At 38.2% G+C, this 22,510-nt stretch overlaps 1 protein-coding gene across 1 annotated transcript; it reads right to left on the reverse strand.

Moving 5' to 3' along the window:
- Positions 1–4,990: 4,990 nt before the first annotated feature.
- On the reverse strand, positions 4,991–20,031 carry lmbrd2b (LMBR1 domain containing 2b). Its single transcript, XM_062434319.1, has 18 exons — positions 19,890–20,031; positions 16,417–16,617; positions 16,229–16,338; positions 15,410–15,508; positions 14,037–14,204; positions 12,683–12,893; positions 12,527–12,601; positions 11,459–11,572; positions 10,951–11,134; positions 9,752–9,933; positions 9,015–9,148; positions 8,549–8,654; positions 8,302–8,399; positions 8,088–8,191; positions 7,959–8,005; positions 7,219–7,330; positions 6,994–7,120; positions 4,991–6,216 (listed from the first exon to the last, which is right to left on the reverse strand). The coding sequence occupies exons 2-18, from the start codon at positions 16,588–16,590 to the stop codon at positions 6,153–6,155; spliced, it is 2,109 nt and encodes a 702-aa protein (XP_062290303.1). The 5' UTR covers positions 16,591–16,617; positions 19,890–20,031; the 3' UTR covers positions 4,991–6,152.
- Between the last annotated feature and the right edge of the window lie 2,479 nt (positions 20,032–22,510).

Here is a 22,510-nt window from a genome sequence, read left to right on the forward strand (position 1 = left end):
CACTGACATCATCAATAAAGGTTTATTCAAATTAACATGTTCACATTTACATAAGTATTACAGTAAAAGTACTGCAGTATTATAGTGATGTAGTATGCAGTATTACAGTAAAAGTACTGCAGTATTATAGTGATGTAGTATGCAGTATTACAGTAAAGTACTGCAGTATTATGAGTGATGTAGTATGCAGTATTACAGTAAAAGTACTGCAGTATTATAGTGATGTAGTATGCAGTATTACAGTAAAAGTACTGCAGTATTATAGTGATGTAGATAAAGTATTGCAGTAGTAGTGTGTACTCATATCTTACAGGTTTTATAGTGATATATTAGATTTCTTTGTTTTTACTACAGTTTATTTACAGATATTTCCTCTTTGATCATTTTTCAGAATTTTCTGACATTTTTGGACAAATCTCTCCAAACACTAAACACATGTAATAAGTTAGCTGCTAACTGTTAGCAGGTGTTTAATATAATAAGTTAGCTGCTAACTGTTAGCAGGTGTTTAATATAATAAGTTAGCTGCTAACTGTTAGCAGGTGTTTAATATAATAAGTTAGCTGCTAACTGTTAGCAGGTGTTTAATATAATAAGTTAGCTGCTAACTGTTAGCAGGTGTTTCTCTCTGCAGGTAAATGATTAATGATTGACTTTATAAATATCAGGTAACTTCATGTTGAAGCTGCTCTGCTTTTATGAAGAAGGAAACGTAACGAGATTAAACTGTTTCTCTCAAGTAATAATAATAATAATAATACTTATAATACTTATAATACTTATAATACTTATAACACTTATAACACTCATAATACTTATAACACTTATAATACTTATAACACTTATAACACTTATAATACTTATAACACTTATAATACTTATAATACTTATAATACTTATAATACTTATAATACTTATAATACTTATAATACTTATAACACTTATAACACTCATAATACTTATAACACTTATAATACTTATAACACTTATAACACTTATAATACTTATAACACTTATAATACTTATAATACTTATAATACTTATAACACTTATAATACTTATAACACTTATAACACTTATAATACTTATAATACTTATAATAACAGTACTACTACATAATAAACAGTGTAACGTGAAGCAGACTCACCGACAGCAGCTCAGATGTTTTTATCTCCGGTCGGAAACAAACAAACTGCCCTTCCCCAAACTATCCGTGGTTGCTATGGAGATACTGTTCTCTCCTCTGATTGGCTGTTCAGACGCCTTCATTTGGGATTGATTTTATATTTTATTTTATTCTATTTTTTTATCACTTGTTACAAAGATATTCTACTGTAGAAGAATCAATCAAGTTTACCTCTACCTTTTTATTTATTTAATTATTATTATTATTATTATTTATTTATTTAAATTATTATTTTATTTTTAATCTTTTTAAAAAATGTACCTTGACCATAATGTAATATTGTCAGATACATACATACACATTGCCACACATATGTTGAATATATTTATGTATTCATTAAAATGAGATAAATGTATTAATAGTATCTGAAGCAGTAGTTATTTCACTTTTATATAATTATTAAATCTGACTGCTTGTTAGTTTGTTTTTATTTGTTGGGTATTTCCAGTATTTAATATATTTCCTCTCTGATGTAAATCACTCTGTTATTGTGTCTTAATGTTCATTCACGTCTTTTTACCATAGACTGTATTACATGTATTGGACCTGAGCTGCTGTTTTAGCGCCACCTGCTGGTTAAACTCAAGGCTGCTTTATAATTCAGACAGACTCAGTATTATTCCATCAGGTTTGTTTTCATGGTTGTCTGGTAGATAACTTCCTGTATAGCTGCTCCACTAAAGAACAGCTGTTGTGTGTGTAAAGTCTGTAAGCAGGTCATTATAAGTTATGGTCTCGCGCCCCCTGCTGGTGAAAGGTTTATATTGCAGCTACATAGTCAGACATGCATGTTCAGCAGTCTGCCATGTAAACATCTAACACTTATATCTCCAAATTCCTTTACATCCATAACAAATGTACCTTTTGTAAATGTGAACCTGAAAGTGTAACTCACTGGTTTTATGGTTGTTCATACAGCAGTACACGAAGAAGAAGAAGAAGAACTTGAGAGCTATAGCCTATACTGTGCAAAACAACACATACAATCAACACTGAAGGGAAGAATATTATTTAAACTTATTACGAATTCAAAGAAAATAAATTATGTACTATTGTTAATCTTTATATTTTATTACATCCATAAATGTACATTTCAAAACTCATCTCCATTATTTAAGTTGTTTTTGATTGAAGTTGATTATTATTTTAAGTCTCTTAAGTTAATTACAAATAAGAAATGTATATTAATGATGGATATCCATTCAGAGGCTTTCAACCAATAAACTGTCACAAATACAATTTTCATTTTATACGTGAGATTATGAAGTCTGTCATAGCTCTCTCATTTATTAATACTGTTAATGAGCCTTATTATGCTTTCACATGACTGTAAACCATAATGTTGCTATTGCACAAACTGTGAACTGGAATTAATTCTTTTTTGTACATTGCAAACTTCAATAAAGTTTTGAAGAAAAAAAAGAAGCAGCGTGCCATGTGTAAACAAACCCTGCTCAGCTTCACTAAAGCTGCTGTCTGTGCATTTAATGATGTAATCATGGCCGAAGCCCCTATAATACTGCATACTACATCACTATAATACTGCAGTACTTTTACTGTAATACTGCATACTACATCACTCATAATACTGCAGTACTTTTACTGTAATACTGCATACTACATCACTATAATACTGCAGTACTTTTACTGTAATACTGCATACTACATCACTATAATACTGCAGTACTTTTACTGTAATACTGCATACTACATCACTATAATACTGCAGTACTTTTACTGTAATACTGCATACTACATCACTATAATACTGCAGTACTTTTACTGTAATACTGCATACTACATCACTACAATACTGCAGTACTTTTACTGTAATACTGCATACTACATCACTACAATACTGCAGTACTTTTACTGTAATACTGCATACTACATCGCTCATAATACTGCAGTACTTTTACTGTAATACTGCATACTACATCACTATAATACTGCAGGTACAGGTGAGACTTTGGGGGAGAGGAGACACTGACAGGTTCACATCCAGGCTGTAAATGTCTTTATTTCTTGTATTTCACACAATAAACCAAACGGGAACGTAACACTTCACCTTTTATTGACACGACAGCAGAGAAACTGTACAGCATCTTTTCTCTTAATTACTCTCTACTGTAAATCACAGGACTCAGGAATCAACTAATTACATCTACTCTCCATTTCATGTGCTGAGATCATGACAGACAATAAATATATTCATATATTCAAAACATAAAATCAAATAGTTCATCACCAGAATCACCAGCATGATGAGAATGAGACAGAACAGTTCTGCTTGTGGAGGGAAAGAAGGAAGGATGCAGTTCAAAGAGGCTGCAGGAAATATAATAAATACAAAGTCACAATCATTGCTTTCTGTATATTATTCATTAGCCCACATAATACAAAAAGGTATATCATACATATATATACAGAGGCATGTAAAGGAAAGAGCAGGATCTTCATCATCTGCAGAGCAAACGTTCAAATCTCTCCAACAACTGTGTTTAATGTTTTAGTTCATTTAATAAAAATCAAACATGATTAAAGTGACATCAGAACAACATGATGATCATATCGACTCAGTAATAAAACATAATGTTGATTCTCTTTTACTGAACCACTTATTCATTTAATTCATTTTATATTTTACATTTATATTCTGAATGATCGTTTTTCTGCTGTTTACTTTGTTGTAACTTTAGACTCTATTGTTTATTTATTGTATTGTAATGTATTCTGTTTGTCTTTATGATGCTATTATTTATTTGTTTTGACAATGTTTTTTCTCTCTAAAGCTTCTGCTGTGTTGTATTTTGCTACGAACCCCCCCCCCCCCCCCCCCCCAGAAACCAGATGGTACGTCCCAAAGCGCTTATCCTAATAAAGAGCATCTGTTCTGGGTCCTTTTATATTTTACTATGTGTAATAATTTGTAATTATTGGCTCAAACAGCTGTGTGGGAAACGAGCTTCACAAGTTAACTGACCAAATGAATCAGCAACTATTCTGTTGATATAAACTGTTGATTATTTGTCATTTTTTAAGCAAACGTTTGATGTTTCCAGGTCTTCAAATGTGAGATTTAGCTGCTTCTGGACAGTTAATGTAATATTTTGGGGGATCTGGACTGTTGGTCACTTCATACAAATCTAAAGATCGATCATCAATGTAGAATAATTTGTATTTCTGACCCGATTTTAGGCAACTGACTGATTTTTAAGCAGCAGAAACGAGCTGTAAACATTGAAGTGTTGAGCTCTGCAGACATGGAGAAGCTTCCCACTAACAGAGTCTCTCATTACATCATTAAACTAGTCTCACTTCTGTTTCCTGATCTGATCTAAAAGTCAAACTAATCTTCAGCTGAATTTCATATTTTAGTAATAAATCAAAGTCTAATCTCAGTGTAACGTTAAACATATTAAACACTGTGTGGTCCTTTAAAGGGCACTTCTTCTCTTTTTCTGTTATATTTACACCACAGTTTAAACCCTGCAAACATCTGCAGTGAATGGCACATCTGGAACCATTTCATCTTTAAACACGTATGAAGAGAAACAGTTTGAATCAGTCAGGTAAAAAAAACCTTTACGATGTTTTCTAACGTCAGGATTTATAAATGAAGGAAAGACGAACACCATCAGATCCTAATTACACTTATGGAAGCAAATAATCTGAATCTATAGACAACTGAATAGCTCTCGTTTAATCACCGCTCAATATTTGAGATTTAACCCTCCTGTTGTCCTCGAGTCAAGGAAGGAAGGGAGGAAGAAGGAAGGGAAGAAGAAGGAAAGAAAGGAGGGAGGGAGGAAGTTCAGTTTGTCGTCTCAGATTTCTGAATGTGAAAACATCAAAGTCCAGAAGGACTGGTGATAGAGAGAGAGTGTGTGTGTGTGTCTGTGTGTCTCCCTGACTGTGTGTGTGTGTCTGTGTGTCTCCCTGACTGTGTGTGTGTGTGTGTGTGTGTGTGTGTGTGTGTGTGTCTCCCTGACTGTGTGTGTGTGTGTGTGTCTGTGTCTGTGTGTTTTTTCAGAGCTATGTTGGTTGAGCGTCTCACCTCGCTGCAGTGATGTCACAGTGATGTCACAGTGTACTCCAGGACTCTGTGACATCACTATGACATCACCAGTCTGAATGAGATTAATCAGACTCAGTTTATCTGATCACGTTAAACATCCTGTCAGTGTGTTTTCCTTCTTTAAACCGTTTTAAACTTCATGATCAGCGTTTTATCGTCTCATAATGTAACAAACATGTGACCTGAAGCTGAAGCTGCTGAGTTTGTACTGAGCAGCTTCCCCTGAAATAAATACAGATATAAATACATAAATAAATAAATAACCGGATCTTTTTTGTTTTTAACTTGACTTCAATTTTTTAAAATCTGAGTTGGTTGAAAAACTCAAACTTCGAATCCCCTTTTTTCAGACGCTCCACTCTGTTCAATATTTTAATGCTAAAAATATAAACTGCAGAGGTGGAACGTAAATATGGTTCAGTGTTGGTTTAATGAAACGATGTATTCAGTTGTTCATAATGTTTAGGGTATTATTTGCTTCCATGTGAGAGCTGCATAATGAATGAATATCATATAGTATAAATTGAGCAGCAGTGAGTGACAGGAGCAGAGAGGATGAGCAGAACATTTAAAACAGAAAGAAAAGCAAACAGAAATGTTCCTGTGAGGGTTCGTACATGCAGCGGCTGCTCGGACGTCTGCAGCTCTCAGGAACAGCAGCGTTCATATCAAAGGCTTCATCCGCTGCAGTGTTCCTTCATTTACCTGCAGCCACGCTGGACGTGGACACCTGCTGACAGCTGCAGGATGTGCGTGCGTGCATCCTGGGAGGACAGGTGTGTGCTGTGGTGGAGGTCATGTGGTACATTCAGGTGACTGCAGCTCCTCTCTGCAGGCGGCGACAGTGATGTGCGTTCCAGTTTATGGCTCTCCTTCACGTTTCCTCCGTTAGACGTCGTCAAATATCCGACTGCGAGACGACGACATGGACAGATATCGTCCTCCCGAGTGTCTGAAGGAGCAAACACACACACACACACACACACATCATCAGAAATATACAGAGACTCAGCAGCTCTCAATGAGGAACATGAGGTAGCTGTACAGGTCTGTGGCTGATGTTAGTATTACAGGCTCAGTGACAATAAGTGTTGGTAAGATGATGAATTCATAAATCAGTTAAACTAGATTTAAAAGCAGCATCAGGTTTGTTAAAATGTACATTTAGTATTTTTGTTGGTTTTATAGGAGATAAATTCAGACTGAACTCAGCGGCTCCGCAGCAAGACATCATGGACGTCCGAGTTACGCCCAGTTCAATATATTCAATATATTAAAAAATGATCAATAAGAGAAAACTGGATCAATGTGGAATTAAGGTTTTATTGTTTTAATAATTGTTTTATAAATGGATGAATACAGAAAAAGACCTTAAACAGATCTTAAAAACTAGTTTTAAACGACATCTTTTATTAGTCAGTATGAACAAGAGGAACATGGGTCAGTAACTAATAAGTGTTGGTAAGATGATGAATTCATAAATCAGTTAAACTAGTTTTAAAAGCAGCATCAGGTTTGTTAAAATGTACATTTAGTATTTTTGTTGGTTTTATATCATTTGAAATTACATTTTTGGATTAAAATCAGAAATTTGATGCTGGGTCCACAAAAAAAGAAAGTGTGCAAGTTATTCATACGTTTATTTTCACATTTTAACCCTTTAAATTTAAACTAAACCTCACTGAGCCTCAAACAGTAAATAAAACTATTAATAATAAATCCAGATTACCTTCCAGACTCTGAGTCCAGCGGCTCGTCGGTCAGAGAGTCGGCGTTAAAGTCTAAAGGTTCGGCGTCCTGCAGCAGCTCGATGCAATCTCTCTCTGCTCGACCGCTCGCACGGGAGTATTTAGCCTCTGATGTTCAAAATAAACAACACATCAATAAAGTCATTACTCATAAAAACATAATAATAAGCTTCAGTTTGCAGGATGAATCGTTCAGTCTGACTCACGTCTGTTATTCGTATTCACAGTATCAGAGTAGCTCGTCTCCTTCATCTCGTGGCTGCTGCGGTTCCTCGCGGTGTAATCGTCCCGCTGGCTGCCGTAGCGCTCCTTCCACTCCTGAAACAGCTTCATATGAAACGCCTGCAACATGCTAACATGCTAACATGCTCTACAGCTAAACATTCATATTCTATTATAGGATTTAAATAACAAGTTTTTTAGACCTTTTCATGTATTAAAATAACATTTTCCTAAACTACAGTTATCATGTCTAGTTTTAAAATAAGCTTTCCTAGAATAATATTAGAAATATATACTATATTCATCATAACATTTTTAGATCTATAATAACCTTATTCAGTATTAAAATACATTTGAAATATTATAATAATGCTTTCTTAACATCTAGTTTTAAAATAACTTTTTCTAAAACTACATGAACAATATTTTAAGAGTTTTAAATAACATTTTCAAGTATTAAATATATATATTTTTAGTAAAGCTAAGAACAAAAATATTTTTTTTCTTTTTGTATTAAAATACTTAAAAAAACAAAACAACAACTATATTTTCTAGCATTAAAATAACATTACCAAGTACATGTTCTTGTATTAAAATAACATTTTGAGTATAGTGTTAGAACAAAAGTAATCTGTGTTTGTATTAAAGTATATTTTATAAAGTAAAATAACAGTTTCCTGTATTAAATAAAGGATTCTCTCATAGTTTCATGTGTTGTACTCACTCTCCGTCTGTTCTCTCCGTCTTCGATCCTTTGCCGTTTTCTCTTCTCTGTAAACAAACAAACATGTTAAACTCCGTCGTGTTAAACACAGACGTGCAGCACAGCGCCTCCTGATGACATCACACTCACCTCGGCGAATCAGCTCCTTTCCCTCGTCGATGAGGTCAGAGGTCATTTCACTGTCGCCTACAAACTGCTGGAAGCCGAGAAGATTCAGACATCGAGTTCCCAAACTGAGGAGAGAAAGAGAGAATGATCACATGATCACATCTGCTGCAGCTGTGAGGGTGTATGTGTCTGTGTGTGTGTGTGTGTGTGTTTGTGTGTGTGTGTGTGTGTGTACCTGAAGTACGTGGCGATGCAGAGGATGACGATGAGCATGGGATAGTAGATGTAGAAGCCGTTAGCGATGAAGGAGAGGACTCTCATCGATCCCATGATCTGAAACAAGACATGAAACATTTAGAGGAGCTGCTGCTGAGCTGTGACATCATCACTCTGCTGAGCTGTGACATCATCACTCTGCTGAGCTGTGACATCATCACTCTGCTGAGCTGTGACATCATCACTCTGCTCCTCATCATATTTACCGAGGTGTAGGCCGTCTGCTCCTTCTGCTGGTGGGAGATGGCCGAGTCCATGTGGATCAGACCCAGGAAGTTCAGACACAGCGGGGGGGTGAGACGGCAGAACAGCCTACACACACGCACACACACACACACAGACACAGACAAACACACACAGCGAGACACACACACACACACACACACACAGAGACACACACACACACACACAGAGACAGAGACACACACACACACACACACACAGAGACAGACACACACACACACACACACACACACAGCGAGACACACACACACACACACACACACACACACAGCGAGACACACACACACACAGATACACACAGACATACACACAGACAAACACACACACACACACACACACACACACACACACAGACACACAGAGGATTCATTATTATCTTATCTTTACTGAATTTAAACGGCTGAAGGTAAACCAGAGGTCGGTGCTCACATGCCGCTGAACTGCAGGCTGTAGGCGTCGGTCTGGTGATGGGAAGCCAGGTAGTAGTAGTTAAACACACGGATACGGAACACCGTGGAGTAAACACAGGTGCACAGGAAGAAGATGGTGATGAAGCACGCCATCTGGTGGAGAGAACATCACATATTCATACTTTAGTCCCACAATGGGGAGATGTGCATCGTTACAGCAGCAGTGGACAGCAAGGTAGAATATAAGAGCAGCAATAAGACAGAATAAGAACAATAATAGTAAAAATATGTAATAAAAATAATAATCGTGACATTATTTACAAGAGTAGTATTGGGTTATATTCAGGCGGGGAGTTCCGGTCCTCTGAAATGAGCCCAACAGTAACAGAAGTAACTTAAAACTGCATTCTATCAAAAGGCCACCAGGGGGCGACCGTTTTGGTGTCAAAAGGACTTCCGTCTCTATACAAGTCAATGGAGAATTCACCAACTTCTCACTTGATTTCTAACCTCAGTAAACGTTTTCAAAATGTGTTTATGGTCTCAATCGCTAGTTTAAAGCCTTCTTCAATGCAGTATGATGTTCATTTGGGACATTTTGGCCTCCCTGATTTTATATGTGACGATAAAGCAGGGTATGCATTAGGGCGTGGCTACGTGGTGATTGACAGGTTGATTGGTTCACAGGTTCAGGAGGGCGCCTCATGCTCCTCCTGATGCCCATATAAGTGTTTCCTCGTGGTCGGTGAGTCTCACCTCTATGTACAGGTAGTTGTAATCCCTCTCAGCCAGCTGGATGAACACAGCGAACAGGGACAGGACGGGTCGGGTGCTGAAGAAGGTGCATTCAGACCAAACCACGGCCACGCTGAACAGGGTCAGAACCACTGACAGGAGCCGGTAGAACCAACACTTCAGGAGGCACTCCCAGTACCACTCTGTACACACACACACACACACACACACACACACACACACACACACACACACAGATGAGCTGATTCATCTAAAACATTTCCTGTCACATTTCAGATCAGATGATTTCCTGTTTATTAAAGTTCAGTTTCTAACGAGTTAAAGCAGAAGTCAGGAGTCAATATGAGCTTTAAAGAGACATTCCTCCTGTTCATACTGAATATTAACAGATGTCTTCAAAATGCAGGAATGCTTCTAGCTCTTAATAAACTTCAGTGATGGAGGACATATCAAGTGATATCTGACACATTTACAGTCTTTTCAGCAGTAAATTCCCTCTTAGTGTTTCCCTGTTGAGCTGTGCTGTAACCATAGTAACACAAAGACTTTGATACTAAAAACACTGAAGATAAAGATTTACTCTCCTCCTTTCTTTCTTTCTTTCCTTCTCCTACTTAATCTTTCTCTCCTCCTTCTTCCTTTTTTCTCTTCCCTTTTCTTTTTTCCCCCTTTCTCTTCGTCTTCCTTTTTCTTCTTTCTTTCATTTTTCTTTCTTTCCTTCCAGACATTCAGACGACTGAAGCTTCATATCAGCTTCAGATCAACTTTTAAATCCATGTTTCCACAGAAGGAGGACTGTGGGTTTAGTCCTCCATCACTTCCATTGTAAACATGATGAAGGGATCTTCTAATGGTCAGTATGAACAGGAGGAATCATTACAGTAAACATGATGAAGGGATCTTCTAATGGTCAGTATGAACAGGAGGAATCATTACAGTAAACATGATGAAGGGATCTTCTAATGGTCAGTATGAACAGGAGGAATCATTACAGTAAACATTATGAAGGGATCTTCTAATGGTCAGTATGAACAGGAGGAATCATTACAGTAAACATGATGAAGGGATCTTCTAATGGTCAGTATGAACAGGAGGAATCATTACACATAAACACACTGACTGTTACTTTGGGTTCTTATGTTGATCTCATGTATAGTTGCAGGTTCTGTTATATTAACGGAGGGTTCTGTCCGACCCACCTACAGTCGGTGTGTAAACGTATCTGCTGAACCAGCCGGCCGGCTCAGAGGACGGGAAGCTGTGGACGAACTGGTGAGTTGAACTGGTTTCGTTCTTGGCTACGTCCTCCAGGTGGATGGCCTGCTGCAGGAGGATCTGCCACTGCACTCGAGTCCTGTTGTGTCTCTGCACCGCATAGATCACCTGGACGCACACACACACACACACACACACAGATATATACACACACACACACACACACACACACACACACACACACACACACACACACACAGATATACACACACACACACACGCGCACACACACACACACACACACACACAGGGTTTAACATTTAGTGTCTTGATGTTACTGAAATGGATGTTTGACTTAATTTCAGCAGAAGTTTGTCAGCATCTCTAAAACGTGAAATGTAAAGGGTCAAATTTGTTCCACTTTTTAAATTTAAGAGAAGAAAAAAAACATAAAACCTTTTTTTAACCAGAAATTTGATGATGTGATCTCACCTGTTTATGAAGCTTGGACAGACTCTTCTCGCTGGGATACGAGTTCTGTTTGTCATCAAAGTCCTCGTAGTCGTCCATGTTCCTGCCCATCTTCTCCTGGTGTTCCACCGGACACTGAGGGGGGGTCATAAAACCTCATGAACCTACTAGAACACTGCGCTCCCAGCTCATAGAACCTTATGAACCTACTAGAACACTGCGCTCCCAGCTCATAGAACCTTATGAACCTACTAGAACACTGCGCTCCCAGCTCATAGAACCTTAGAACCTACTAGAACACTGTGCTCCCAGCTCATAGAACTTCATGAACCTACTAGAACACTGTGCTCCCAGCTCATAGAACCTCATGAACCTACTAGAACACTGCGCTCTGCGGTCTCTTTAAATTAAATAAAGAGTTCGGTCTAGACCTGCTCAGGGTTGTGTATCGGTACTCGATACCTTTGAGGTATCACCCGGAAATAAAATTGATATCAAGTAGTTTCAAAACATCTTCTATCAATCGATAGCTGGGATCGATGCAGAGCTATAAAATATAACTATTTTTATGAACGTGCTCACAGCCGATCAACAGAAGCGTTCTTGGATGTAATGCGATGGGTATCTAATGTACTCAGGTGGAATCAGGATCACTTTAACCGTTTATCGCCAGGTGAGTCATATTTGATCCGTGAGTTTTAGAGAGCTCTACATCATCAGATAAGATCAGATACATGTAGAGCACAGATAAACCAATGCACTGCTGTATGACTAAATGTTTTGTAGTTTATTTTATTGTATTAATTCCTGTTGAAATGTGAGATAGAGCAATTATATCTGTCATCATGCGTTATGCATCATCATCATACATGAACAGTTTAGTAGGTTGTGATATGAGCTTTATGCAGCACCTATAAGGCTTTAAACATTACAATTAGAAATGTATGGTAAGACTTTACAAGGTTAAGTGTACATAGATTAGTGCTGGTGTTGTACTTTTTAAATGATACTCAGACCTTCTCTTTGTGTTAAGTACCTTGAGATGACTTTAGTTGTGATTTGGTGCTTAATTAATAAAGACTGACTGACCTTCCTGAGGATGGTGTCGATGTACTTCCTCAGTGGATGGTTGTATTTGATGGACTCGCTGACCTTTCTGACCTCCTGCAGCAACATCAGAGTCACAGTTAACAAACAGACTCATTATTAAACCATCATCTCCTCCCGGCGGTGTCGGACGCTCACCTCCATCATGTCCTCCAGGTTCTCCTCCGCGTCGGCCTTCTCCGTCATCAGCTTGGACGCCTTGAAGTAGGTCTTGATGAGCAGGTGTCCGTGGCGCGAGGCGTTCCAGTAGGAGCGAGGGATCTCCACCAATCCGTAGCCGAGCAGCAGCACCAGCAGGAAGAGACCCCAGGTGTTAGCCGCCGTGATGCCGATGGTCTGCAGCTCGTACCTGAACACAGAACCAGGCTGCTGTCACACCAAGCGTCTTCATCTTCTACTGAACACTCTGAGGCTAAATGAACCCTTCATTACCCCGTCATTCATTCAAGAACTTTATTTGCACACATAGGAACTTTTGTGCGGTTTGTTCAGAGAGTCAAGACAAAATTTAAAAAGACACACAAGATAGACACATTCATAAAACACATACTTCTCTAGACATAAAAAAGTGCATAAAAACCCTTTATAAAGGGAAAGTTAGAGCATTGTTGTAAGTTGCATTGTAAATTGCACAGGCCCAGAAGAAAATATAGTATAATAAATATGATATAATGTGCTGTGAGGTAGGTCATTTTGTTCATCACAGACATTATGAAACAACCATTACTCTCATTATCAATTCATCTGCAGAATATTTACTCATTTAGTCTCATTCAAGCTGCAACGATCCGCTGATCAACAGAAAATTCATCAATCAACTGTTTTTATAATTCATCACGTTGAGTCTTTTCCTCTTAAATATTAATATTTTCTGTTTCTTTTTTGACAGTAAACTGAATTTCTTTGAGACATTTTGAGGACGTCATGTTGGACTTTAGAGAAACACTGATCAACATTTTATGGATCAAATGATGCAAAAAAAAAATCAATTTAATTAATAATGAAAATACTGGTTAGTTACTAACTGGACTGAGATCTCAGTCTGAGGCTGTGCATGCGAAGGCTGACATCAAACACCAGAAACATAAAGCAGCTTATCTGCAACTATTCTGATTATTATTTCAGTCATTCAAGGGAAAAAAGCCAAATTATTTGATTGCAGCAACATTTTGTGATTTTCTTTATCTTCTTGGATCATAATCTGAATATTTTTAGGTTTATTCAAACACATAGATACAGTTTACTGACCAAACAATAGATCGATTAGTGGAGGAAAAACAACGTGAAGATGAATCAATAATGAGAATAATGTTTAGCTGCAGCTCTGAAGCACAGAATGAGATGACTGACAGATCAATCAATAATAAAAATGATCATTTAGCTGCAGCTCTGACTGTGTTATCCTCAGAATAATGTAAATATCTAACTAGATCATCTGCCTGGAAACAACTGTCTAAGTTAAAAGTCTGCAGTGTTTGGCGTCGTCACTCACCAGGACAGATGCCACTCAGGGTGAACAGCCACGTATATGAGCAGCGAGCCGAAGATCAGCAGGTAGGTACCGTAGTAAATGGCGTTCTCGATCAGCGCAGTTTTAATCTTCCCGGTGATGGAGAAACCTCCGGAGCGAGCGTAGGACTGCATGAAGGGCAGCAGCAGCCTGGAGACACATTAACACCTCGCTGTGAGTTTATATACTGTCTCCCTGTGGTTTAGTTTAAATTTAAAGGGTTAAAATGTGAAAATAAACGTATGAATAACTTGCACACATTCTTTTTTTGTGGACCCAGCATCAAATTTCTGCTTTTAATCCATTTAGAGAGAATATATTAGAGGATTATGGCAAAAATGTCTAAGTGGTGTAACCATAAAAACTTTGTACCAAATAATTCAACTTGCTTAAAAACAGTAAATTGTCAATAAAACACCATATCAACTAGTTTGGCATGATCTTACATTATAACTTTTATATTAAATAAAGCTAATGGAATACAATTGTTCTAAATATTACATTTACTCTGGGTTACCATGGAGATCAGGAACCTGACTGCTTTACTTATTTTTCTTTCTTTCTTTCTTTCTTTCTTTCTTTCTTTCTTTCTTTCTTTCTTTCTTCTCTTCCTTGTTTATCTTTCTTTCTCTCCTCTAACTTCGTGTTTTCTTTCTCTTCTTCCTCCTCTTTCTTTCCTCTATTCTTTCTTTCCTTCTTTCTTTCTCTCTAGGTGGATAACATATGTAATATGTATCATTCTTTTGTGGTTACACCATTTGACATTTTCAGGAGCATTCAGTCTTACTTTTGGTAAAAAACGGTGCAAATGTCATTTCAAATGATATAAAACCAACAAAAATACTAAATGTACATTTTAACAAACCTGATGCTGCTTTTAAATCTAGTTTAACTGATTTATGAATTCATCATCTTACCAACACTTATTAGTTACTGACCCACGTTCCTCTTGTTCATACTGACTAATAAAAGATGCCGTTTAAAACTAGTTTTTTAAGATCTGTTTAAGGTCTTTTTCTGTATTCATCCATTTATAAAACAATTATTAAAACAATAAACCCTTAATTCCACATTGATCCAGTTTTCTCTTATTGATCCTTTTTTAATATATTGATTATATTGAACTGGGCGTAACTCGGACCTCCATGATGTCTTGCTGCGGAGCTGCTGAGTTCAGTCTGAATTTATCTCCAATAAAACCAACAAAAATACTAAATGTACATTTTAACAAACCTGATGCTGCTTTTAAATCTAGTTTAACTGATTTATGAATTCATCATCTCACCAACACTAATTAGTCACTGAGCCTTGTTCATTTAACTAACGACGTGCAGCCTGATCAGATTCATACTGACCACGTGAGGCACTGAGACGTCCAGTAAACGACCCTCCAGAACACCGGCATGATGCCATCAGGGATGTAGCTCCACGGCTTGTAGCACGCCTTCAGAGTGCTGTCAGAGAGGAACATCAGCTGTTATACGTGTGTGTGATCAGATAAAACAAGTGACAACATGAAGAAAAAGGAACAAAAGAAAGAAGAAATTACAAAGACAAAGGACAAATTAAGACCAAAGCACAAAAGAGAAACTAAGAATGATAAAAATGTAAAATACGACATACCGTCTGATACGTTTTTAAAGATATACAGGCAAGTTTCATATATACATAAACTCACAGTGTAGTTAACTGTTTCATTGCACCGATGTCATTAAATAAATAATAAATAAATAAATGAAAATCTTTCATGTATTTCTGACGTAGTTTAGTAGGAGAAGCTGTTAATAGTCAGGTTCCTTTTAATATTGTATTAACTGAATATTTGAAGTTGTTTATAGTGAAATACAGATCTGTAAACAGAAGTGTGTTTCTGCTTCATCATCATCGTTATATTTCCTGTTTGTTGAGTTTTTGTTTGCTTCAGCTTGAGGTGAAACTTCCTCGTTGTTTGTTTGGTTCAACACAAACAAAAGAAAAACGTTAAAATATTCAGTTCACTGTTCGACAAAAACAAGCAAATGAAGCTGCAACCAAGAATTTAACTTCCTGTTTGAAAGAGTTTGAATCTAAAACTACAGGAAGAAACAATAAATCCTGAAAATATGATAAATAAATATTAAATAAATCCAGAATAAATAAATAATAAATAAAATAAATGAGCAGCATTGTGTTACCTTTTCGTAGGTGTGACAGTCGTGTTTGCTGCGCTGTGATTGGACGGCAGGGGGCTGGCGTTGGGCGCAGCGTGCTCCTCGTGGTCGATCTTACACTGTTTATAGATCGTCTGAAAGAGAAACACACACAGGTCAGCTGTGACGGGAGCCTGCGAGGGACAAACCTCCCGGGTGTGTGTGGGACTGACCGTGCTGACGTCCAGAGGCAGGATGAAGACGATGAGGAAGCAGAGGTACCAAGCCAGCAGCGTGCCGAACAGAACCATGCGCTGCTGCTTCTTGAAGTCTCCATACCGATGCAGCAGGAACAGCGCCAAGAAAAACACCACCACGATCTCAATGCCCAGAGCCGCGCCGCTCATCCCGCCGCACGCCGCTCAGCCGCCGACCTGCAACACACACACATCAGTGTTCCCTAAAGTCTAACACACATCCATCAGTGTTCCCTAAAGTCTAACACATCCATCAGTGTTCCCTAAAGTCTAACACACATCCATCAGTGTTCCCTAAAGGCTAACACACATCCATCAGTGTTCCCTAAAGTCTAACACACATCCATCAGTGTTCCCTAAAGTCTAACACATCCATCAGTGTTCCCTAAAGTCTAACACACATCCATCAGTGTTCCCTAAAGTCCAACACACATCCATCAGTGTTCCCTAAAGTCTAAAACATCCATCAGTGTTCCCTAAAGTCCAACACACATCCATCAGTGTTCCCTAAAGTCTAAAACATCCATCAGTGTTCCCTAAAGTCCAACACATCTATCAGTTCTCCCTAAAGTCTAACACACATCCATCAGTGTTCCCTAAAGTCTAACACACATCCACCAGTGTTCCCTAAAGTCTAACACACATCCATCAGTGTTCCCTAAAGTCCAACACACATCCATCAGTGTTCCCTAAAGTCCAACACACATCCATCAGTGTTCCCTAAAGTCCAACACATCTATCAGTGTTCCCTAAAGTCTAACACACATCCATCAGTGTTCCCTAAAGTCTAACACACATCTATCAGTGTTCCCTAAAGTCTAACACACATCCATCAGTGTTCCCTAAAGTTTAACACATCCATCAGTGTTCCCTAAAGTCCAACACACATCCATCAGTGTTCCCTAAAGTCCAACACATCTATCAGTGTTCCCTAAAGTCTAACACACATCCATCAGTGTTCCCTAAAGTCCAACACACATCCATCAGTGTTCCCTAAAGTCCAACACACATCCATCAGTGTTCCCTAAAGTCTAACACATCCATCAGTGTTCTCTAGAGGGTAACACATCAGTGTTCCCTAAAGTCTAACACACATCCATCAGTGTTCTCTAGAGGGTAACACATCAGTGTTCCCTAAAGTCTAACACATCCATCAGTGTTCTCTAGAGGGTAACACATCAGTGTTCCCTAATAATTAAGAAATCGTTTCAGCTCTAAATTAAACACACAGACGGTTCTGTGCAAATTAAAAATGAACAATCAGAATTAATCTGTTATTTATATTTTAATCAATAGTTTGAAGCTCTTAGTTAAAGTTTGCTGCTGAATATAAAGTTTTATATTATTTTATTGTTATTGTACTTTTACAGTTTGAACGTCTGGTTTTAAAGGGATTTCTTTAACATTACTGACAATTGTGACGAGTGATTAAAGTGTAATTAATTAATCCTGAAAAATCTAAAAAAGTTAATAATTGTTTCTGCTGTTTTTAAATAATATGAAACATTGAATTACTGACGTGTTACTGTGTTCATCTGTTAATACAAACATTCACTGTTAGCTGTTATTTCACTGATGATGATGATGATGATGATGATGATGATGATGAAGAAGATGATGATGATGAAGAAGATGATGATGATGAAGTCGACACAAGCACATGACTCATTACTGCAGCTGAACATTATAATAATTATATTAAGTATAATAATGAGGACAGTTTCGTGGGAATCTGCTGACCTGAAAACTCTGAAAGGATCTTTTGTGTTGTTCCTTTTGGGGGGGAGGGGCAGAGAAGGGGGGCAAGGGGGGCAGACAGAAGGGTGGGGGGGGCAAACAGACGGGGGGGGGGGACAGAGAGGCGGGGGGGGCAAACAGACGGGGGGACAGGGAGACGGGGGGGGCAAACAGACGGGGGGGTACAGAGGGGGGCACTGTGGTCTAGAAACAGCAGAGAAACACTAACGAGCACACTACCTTCATGTCTGATTCAATTCCTCTTAATTATTTTTGGGGGTTTTTTATGTTTCTTTTTCCTCATTAAAGGTTAATTTAGTTGAAGCCTCCTGAAGTAAATATAGATGTATTGATTATTGATTATTGGTTAGTGATTACTGATTAATGATATCAGACTATATGAATAAACACGTATTTTATTACAGTCGAGTTGACGGGAACCGAGCAGAGACGTAACAGGACCCTGATTCTGATAAACGATCATCTGATCAACAGAAAGTTAATCAATAACCGTTTTGATCGATTCATCGTTTCGAGTCTTTTATATTAAGATTCCAGCTTTTTAAATATGAATATTTTCTGCTTTCTTTCTGACAGTAAACTGAAGATCTTTGGGACATTTAAAGGACTTTCAGGAACACTGATCAACATCTTTCATCATTTTTTGACTTTTTAAAAACTAAACAATATGTAATAAATGTAGAAAATGATCAACAGATTAATCAATAATGAAATATAACTATTAGCTGCAGCTCACATCCTCATAACTACTGCTCATTACCTTTCTCTAAATATAAATGCATTTATATATTCCTGTTAATAACATGCATGAGACAGATGGTTTTAGTTGATTCTGTCTGTGAATCTGAAACTGATCTTTGTCTCTTTTTTCAATTTTTTGTGGTTTTGATTCTATAACGTTGACTCAAACTGGACGTTTTAAAATCATTTATTACTTTAATGTTCGTGCCGTGTTGATGACGTAACACTGAATCACACTGTGTGTAATCCTGGTAGTGAGTTTATTTACATACAGAGACATCAGTTCATTTTATCACCAGCTGACAGTCCGATGGTTGTAGAGACGTTTCAACCTTTAACCTCTGATATCTGACACACGCTTTTAATTTCTGTCTGTTTCATTTAAGTTCATCTGTAATTTTCAGACATGAACAGAAGACGCTGAACCTTTATTACACAATTACATAATCACAGCGTTCTCCTTTAATCCAGATGTTGGAGCTGCTGCTGTCTGCCACAGCTCGAAAACCTCAAGTCTGAATGAACTATATTATAAACTGTAATATCTGAATGAATTATAACTATAACTATGAACAGTACTATGTTTTTGTTTTAGTTTAGTAGCTTTATTGTCGTTATATTGAGGTTCAGACAACAATATAACGACATTTAGATAGCCCTCCCTGAGCCATAAGAACATTTAAGACAATTAAAAACAACTTTAAGACATAAATACAACATTAACAATCAATAAGAGAATAAAGTGAAACATTCAATATGATCAGCTGTTTCTGAGCTGATAATAAACTAACAGCTTTACAAACTGCAGCTGTTTATATCATTATTAACACATTATTAACTCTAATATAACCACATTTGTCTTTATTTATATTTAGTTAATGAAACGTCATAACTGAATCAGCTGTTAGCATCACAGCTAGCTGCTGTTAGCAGAAACATGGCGGACTTACTGTGACTGTTTGTGAGTGTGTTTGTTTCCCAGCAGACAGCAGAGCTGCAGAGCTTCAGTGTTCAGTCTCACAGCAGCTGGAAGCGTTTTTATTCCTCCGTGTTCACCATGAGAGTCCTCAGCTTCCCGTTAGCTTCCTGTTAGCTCCCTGCTGCTAACAGCGGCTCCTTCACTTCCGGGATGCTGTCAGGACAGGAGACGACGGTGACGTCACAGGGAGGCGGACAGCGGCCGGGCGCATGCGCAGTGGACTTCATCAGACTGCGTCTGTTTTGTTAAATTAAAGGGAGAAAAAAAGTTTAATAATTAAACTTTATTAAACTGTAAATTCTTTGTTGATCAGAAAATACAAACAGTCATTCCTGCTCGTAAATAATATAAATTAAAGAAGGTTTAAATAAGATAAGATAGATAAAAAGAATGTCTGCCAGTTATTCATACATTTATTTTCACATTTTAACTCCTTTACACCCAATGTCTGTAAATGTGAACACATTTTAATTATGAACTAAAAGTCAAAGTCGGAGCACACACACACACACACACACACACGCACGCACGCACACACACACACACACACACACACACACCTGTAAACATGACCCAGTGAGCAGCTGATCGATGGTTCAGTGGGACTGATAAGAGTCTATTTTCAGGTCACACAGCGCTGCAGCGATGTGAACAGAGACATTACACTTTATCATCAGCCTCATCTTTCTGCTCTTGAATTTCATCGTTCAGCAGGTTTATCCCTCAATAAATATTTATGGATGGATGATGGATGGATGGATGGATGGATTGATGGATGGATGGATGGATGGATGGATGGATGGATGGATGATGGATGGATGATTGATGGATGGATGATGGATGGATGATGGATGGATGGATGGATGGATGGATGGATGGATGGATGGATGATGGATGGATGGATGATGGATGGATGATGGATGGATGGATGGATGGATGGATGGATGGATGATGGATGGATGGATGGATGGATGATGGATGGATTATGGTTGAATGGATGATGGACGGATGGATGGATGGATGATGGATGATGGATGATGGATGGATGAATGGATGATTGATGGATGGATGGATGAATGGATGATTGATGGATGGATGATGGATGGATGGATGGATGGATGATGGATGATGGTTGAAAGGATGATGGACGGATGGATGGATGGATGATGGATGATGGATGATGGATGGATGGATGGATGGATGGATGATGGATGGATGATGAATGGATGAATGGATGGATGGATGGATGATGGTTGAATGGATGATGGATGGATGGATGATGGATGGATGATGGATGGATGGATGGATGATGGATGGATGGATGGATGATGGATGGATGATGGTTGAATGGATGATGGACGGATGGATGGATGATGGATGATGGATGATGGATGATGGATGGATGGATGGATGGATGATGGATGGATGATGAATGGATGAATGGATGGATGGATGATGGTTGAATGGATGATGGATGATGGATGATGGATGGATGATGGATGGATGGATGGATGATGGATGGATGATGGTTGAATGGATGATGGACGGATGGATGGATGATGGATGATGGATGGATGGATGGATGGATGATGGATGGATGATGAATGGATGAATGGATGGATGGATGATGGTTGAATGGATGATGGATGATGGATGATGGATGGATGATGGATGATGGATGGATGATGGATGGATGATGGATGGATGATGGATGATGGATGATGGATGGATGGATGGATGGATGAATGGATGAATGGATGGATGGATGGATTATGGATGAATGGATGGATGGATGATGGATGAATGGATGGATGGATGATGGATGGATGATGGATGATGGATGGATGGATGATGGATGGATGGATGGATGATGGATGGATGATGGATGATGGATGGATGGATGGATGATGGATGGATGGATGGATGGATGATGGATGGATGATGGATGGATGGATGGATGGATGATGGATGATGGATGATGGATGATGGATGGATGATGGATGGATGGATGGATGGTGGATGGATGGATGGATGATGGATGGATGGATGGATGGATGATAGATGGATGGATCAACAGATGATAAAAAGATCTCTTCCCATTTCAGATCCTAACCATAACTGTGATTCATTTCCACCCATCATCATCATCATCATCATCATCATCATCATCATCATCATCATCATCATCATCATCATCATCATCATCATGTCGCATCATAAACTTGCTCATTGACTGTGTGAAAGACAGCTGTTGTCCTGCTGCTGATCGAGGCCTCAGATATGAAGCTCTGCTGGGTCGTTGGGGCTGCGTGGTGAAACCAACCTCTGGTTGTTTGATTATGACGACATGCTGTTCAAACAGAGGTGATGCAGTCTCCTCTCACGGTTCCTCTGCTGACCTGAGCTGCTGAGAGCTCTGGAAATATTCATAAGTGGGCCTTGAATCAAAATCATGTTGTCAAACTATATCAATGAAATGTTTGTTAAATAGTTTGGTTGCCGGCTGGAAGACAGTGTTTTGGGGAAGAATCTGAATTTATACTTATGATATTTCTGAAATTATCATTTGACATCTGGACTCAAGTATTTGTA

This window comes from Scomber scombrus, chromosome 15, assembly GCF_963691925.1.
Source record: "Scomber scombrus chromosome 15, fScoSco1.1, whole genome shotgun sequence".
Lineage (NCBI taxonomy): Eukaryota > Metazoa > Chordata > Actinopteri > Scombriformes > Scombridae > Scomber > Scomber scombrus.

Coding starts and splice junctions, on each gene's coding strand:
- lmbrd2b (XM_062434319.1), bottom strand. CDS start 16,590: ATGAGCGGCGCGGCTCTGGGCATTGAGATCGTGGTGGTGTTTTTCTTG. Junction 12,602..12,682: donor ACCTGGAGGACATGATGGAG/GTGAGCGTCCGA, acceptor ATGTTGCTGCAG/GAGGTCAGAAAGGTCAGCGA. Junction 11,573..12,526: donor TCGACACCATCCTCAGGAAG/GTCAGTCAGTCT, acceptor ACCCCCCCTCAG/TGTCCGGTGGAACACCAGGA.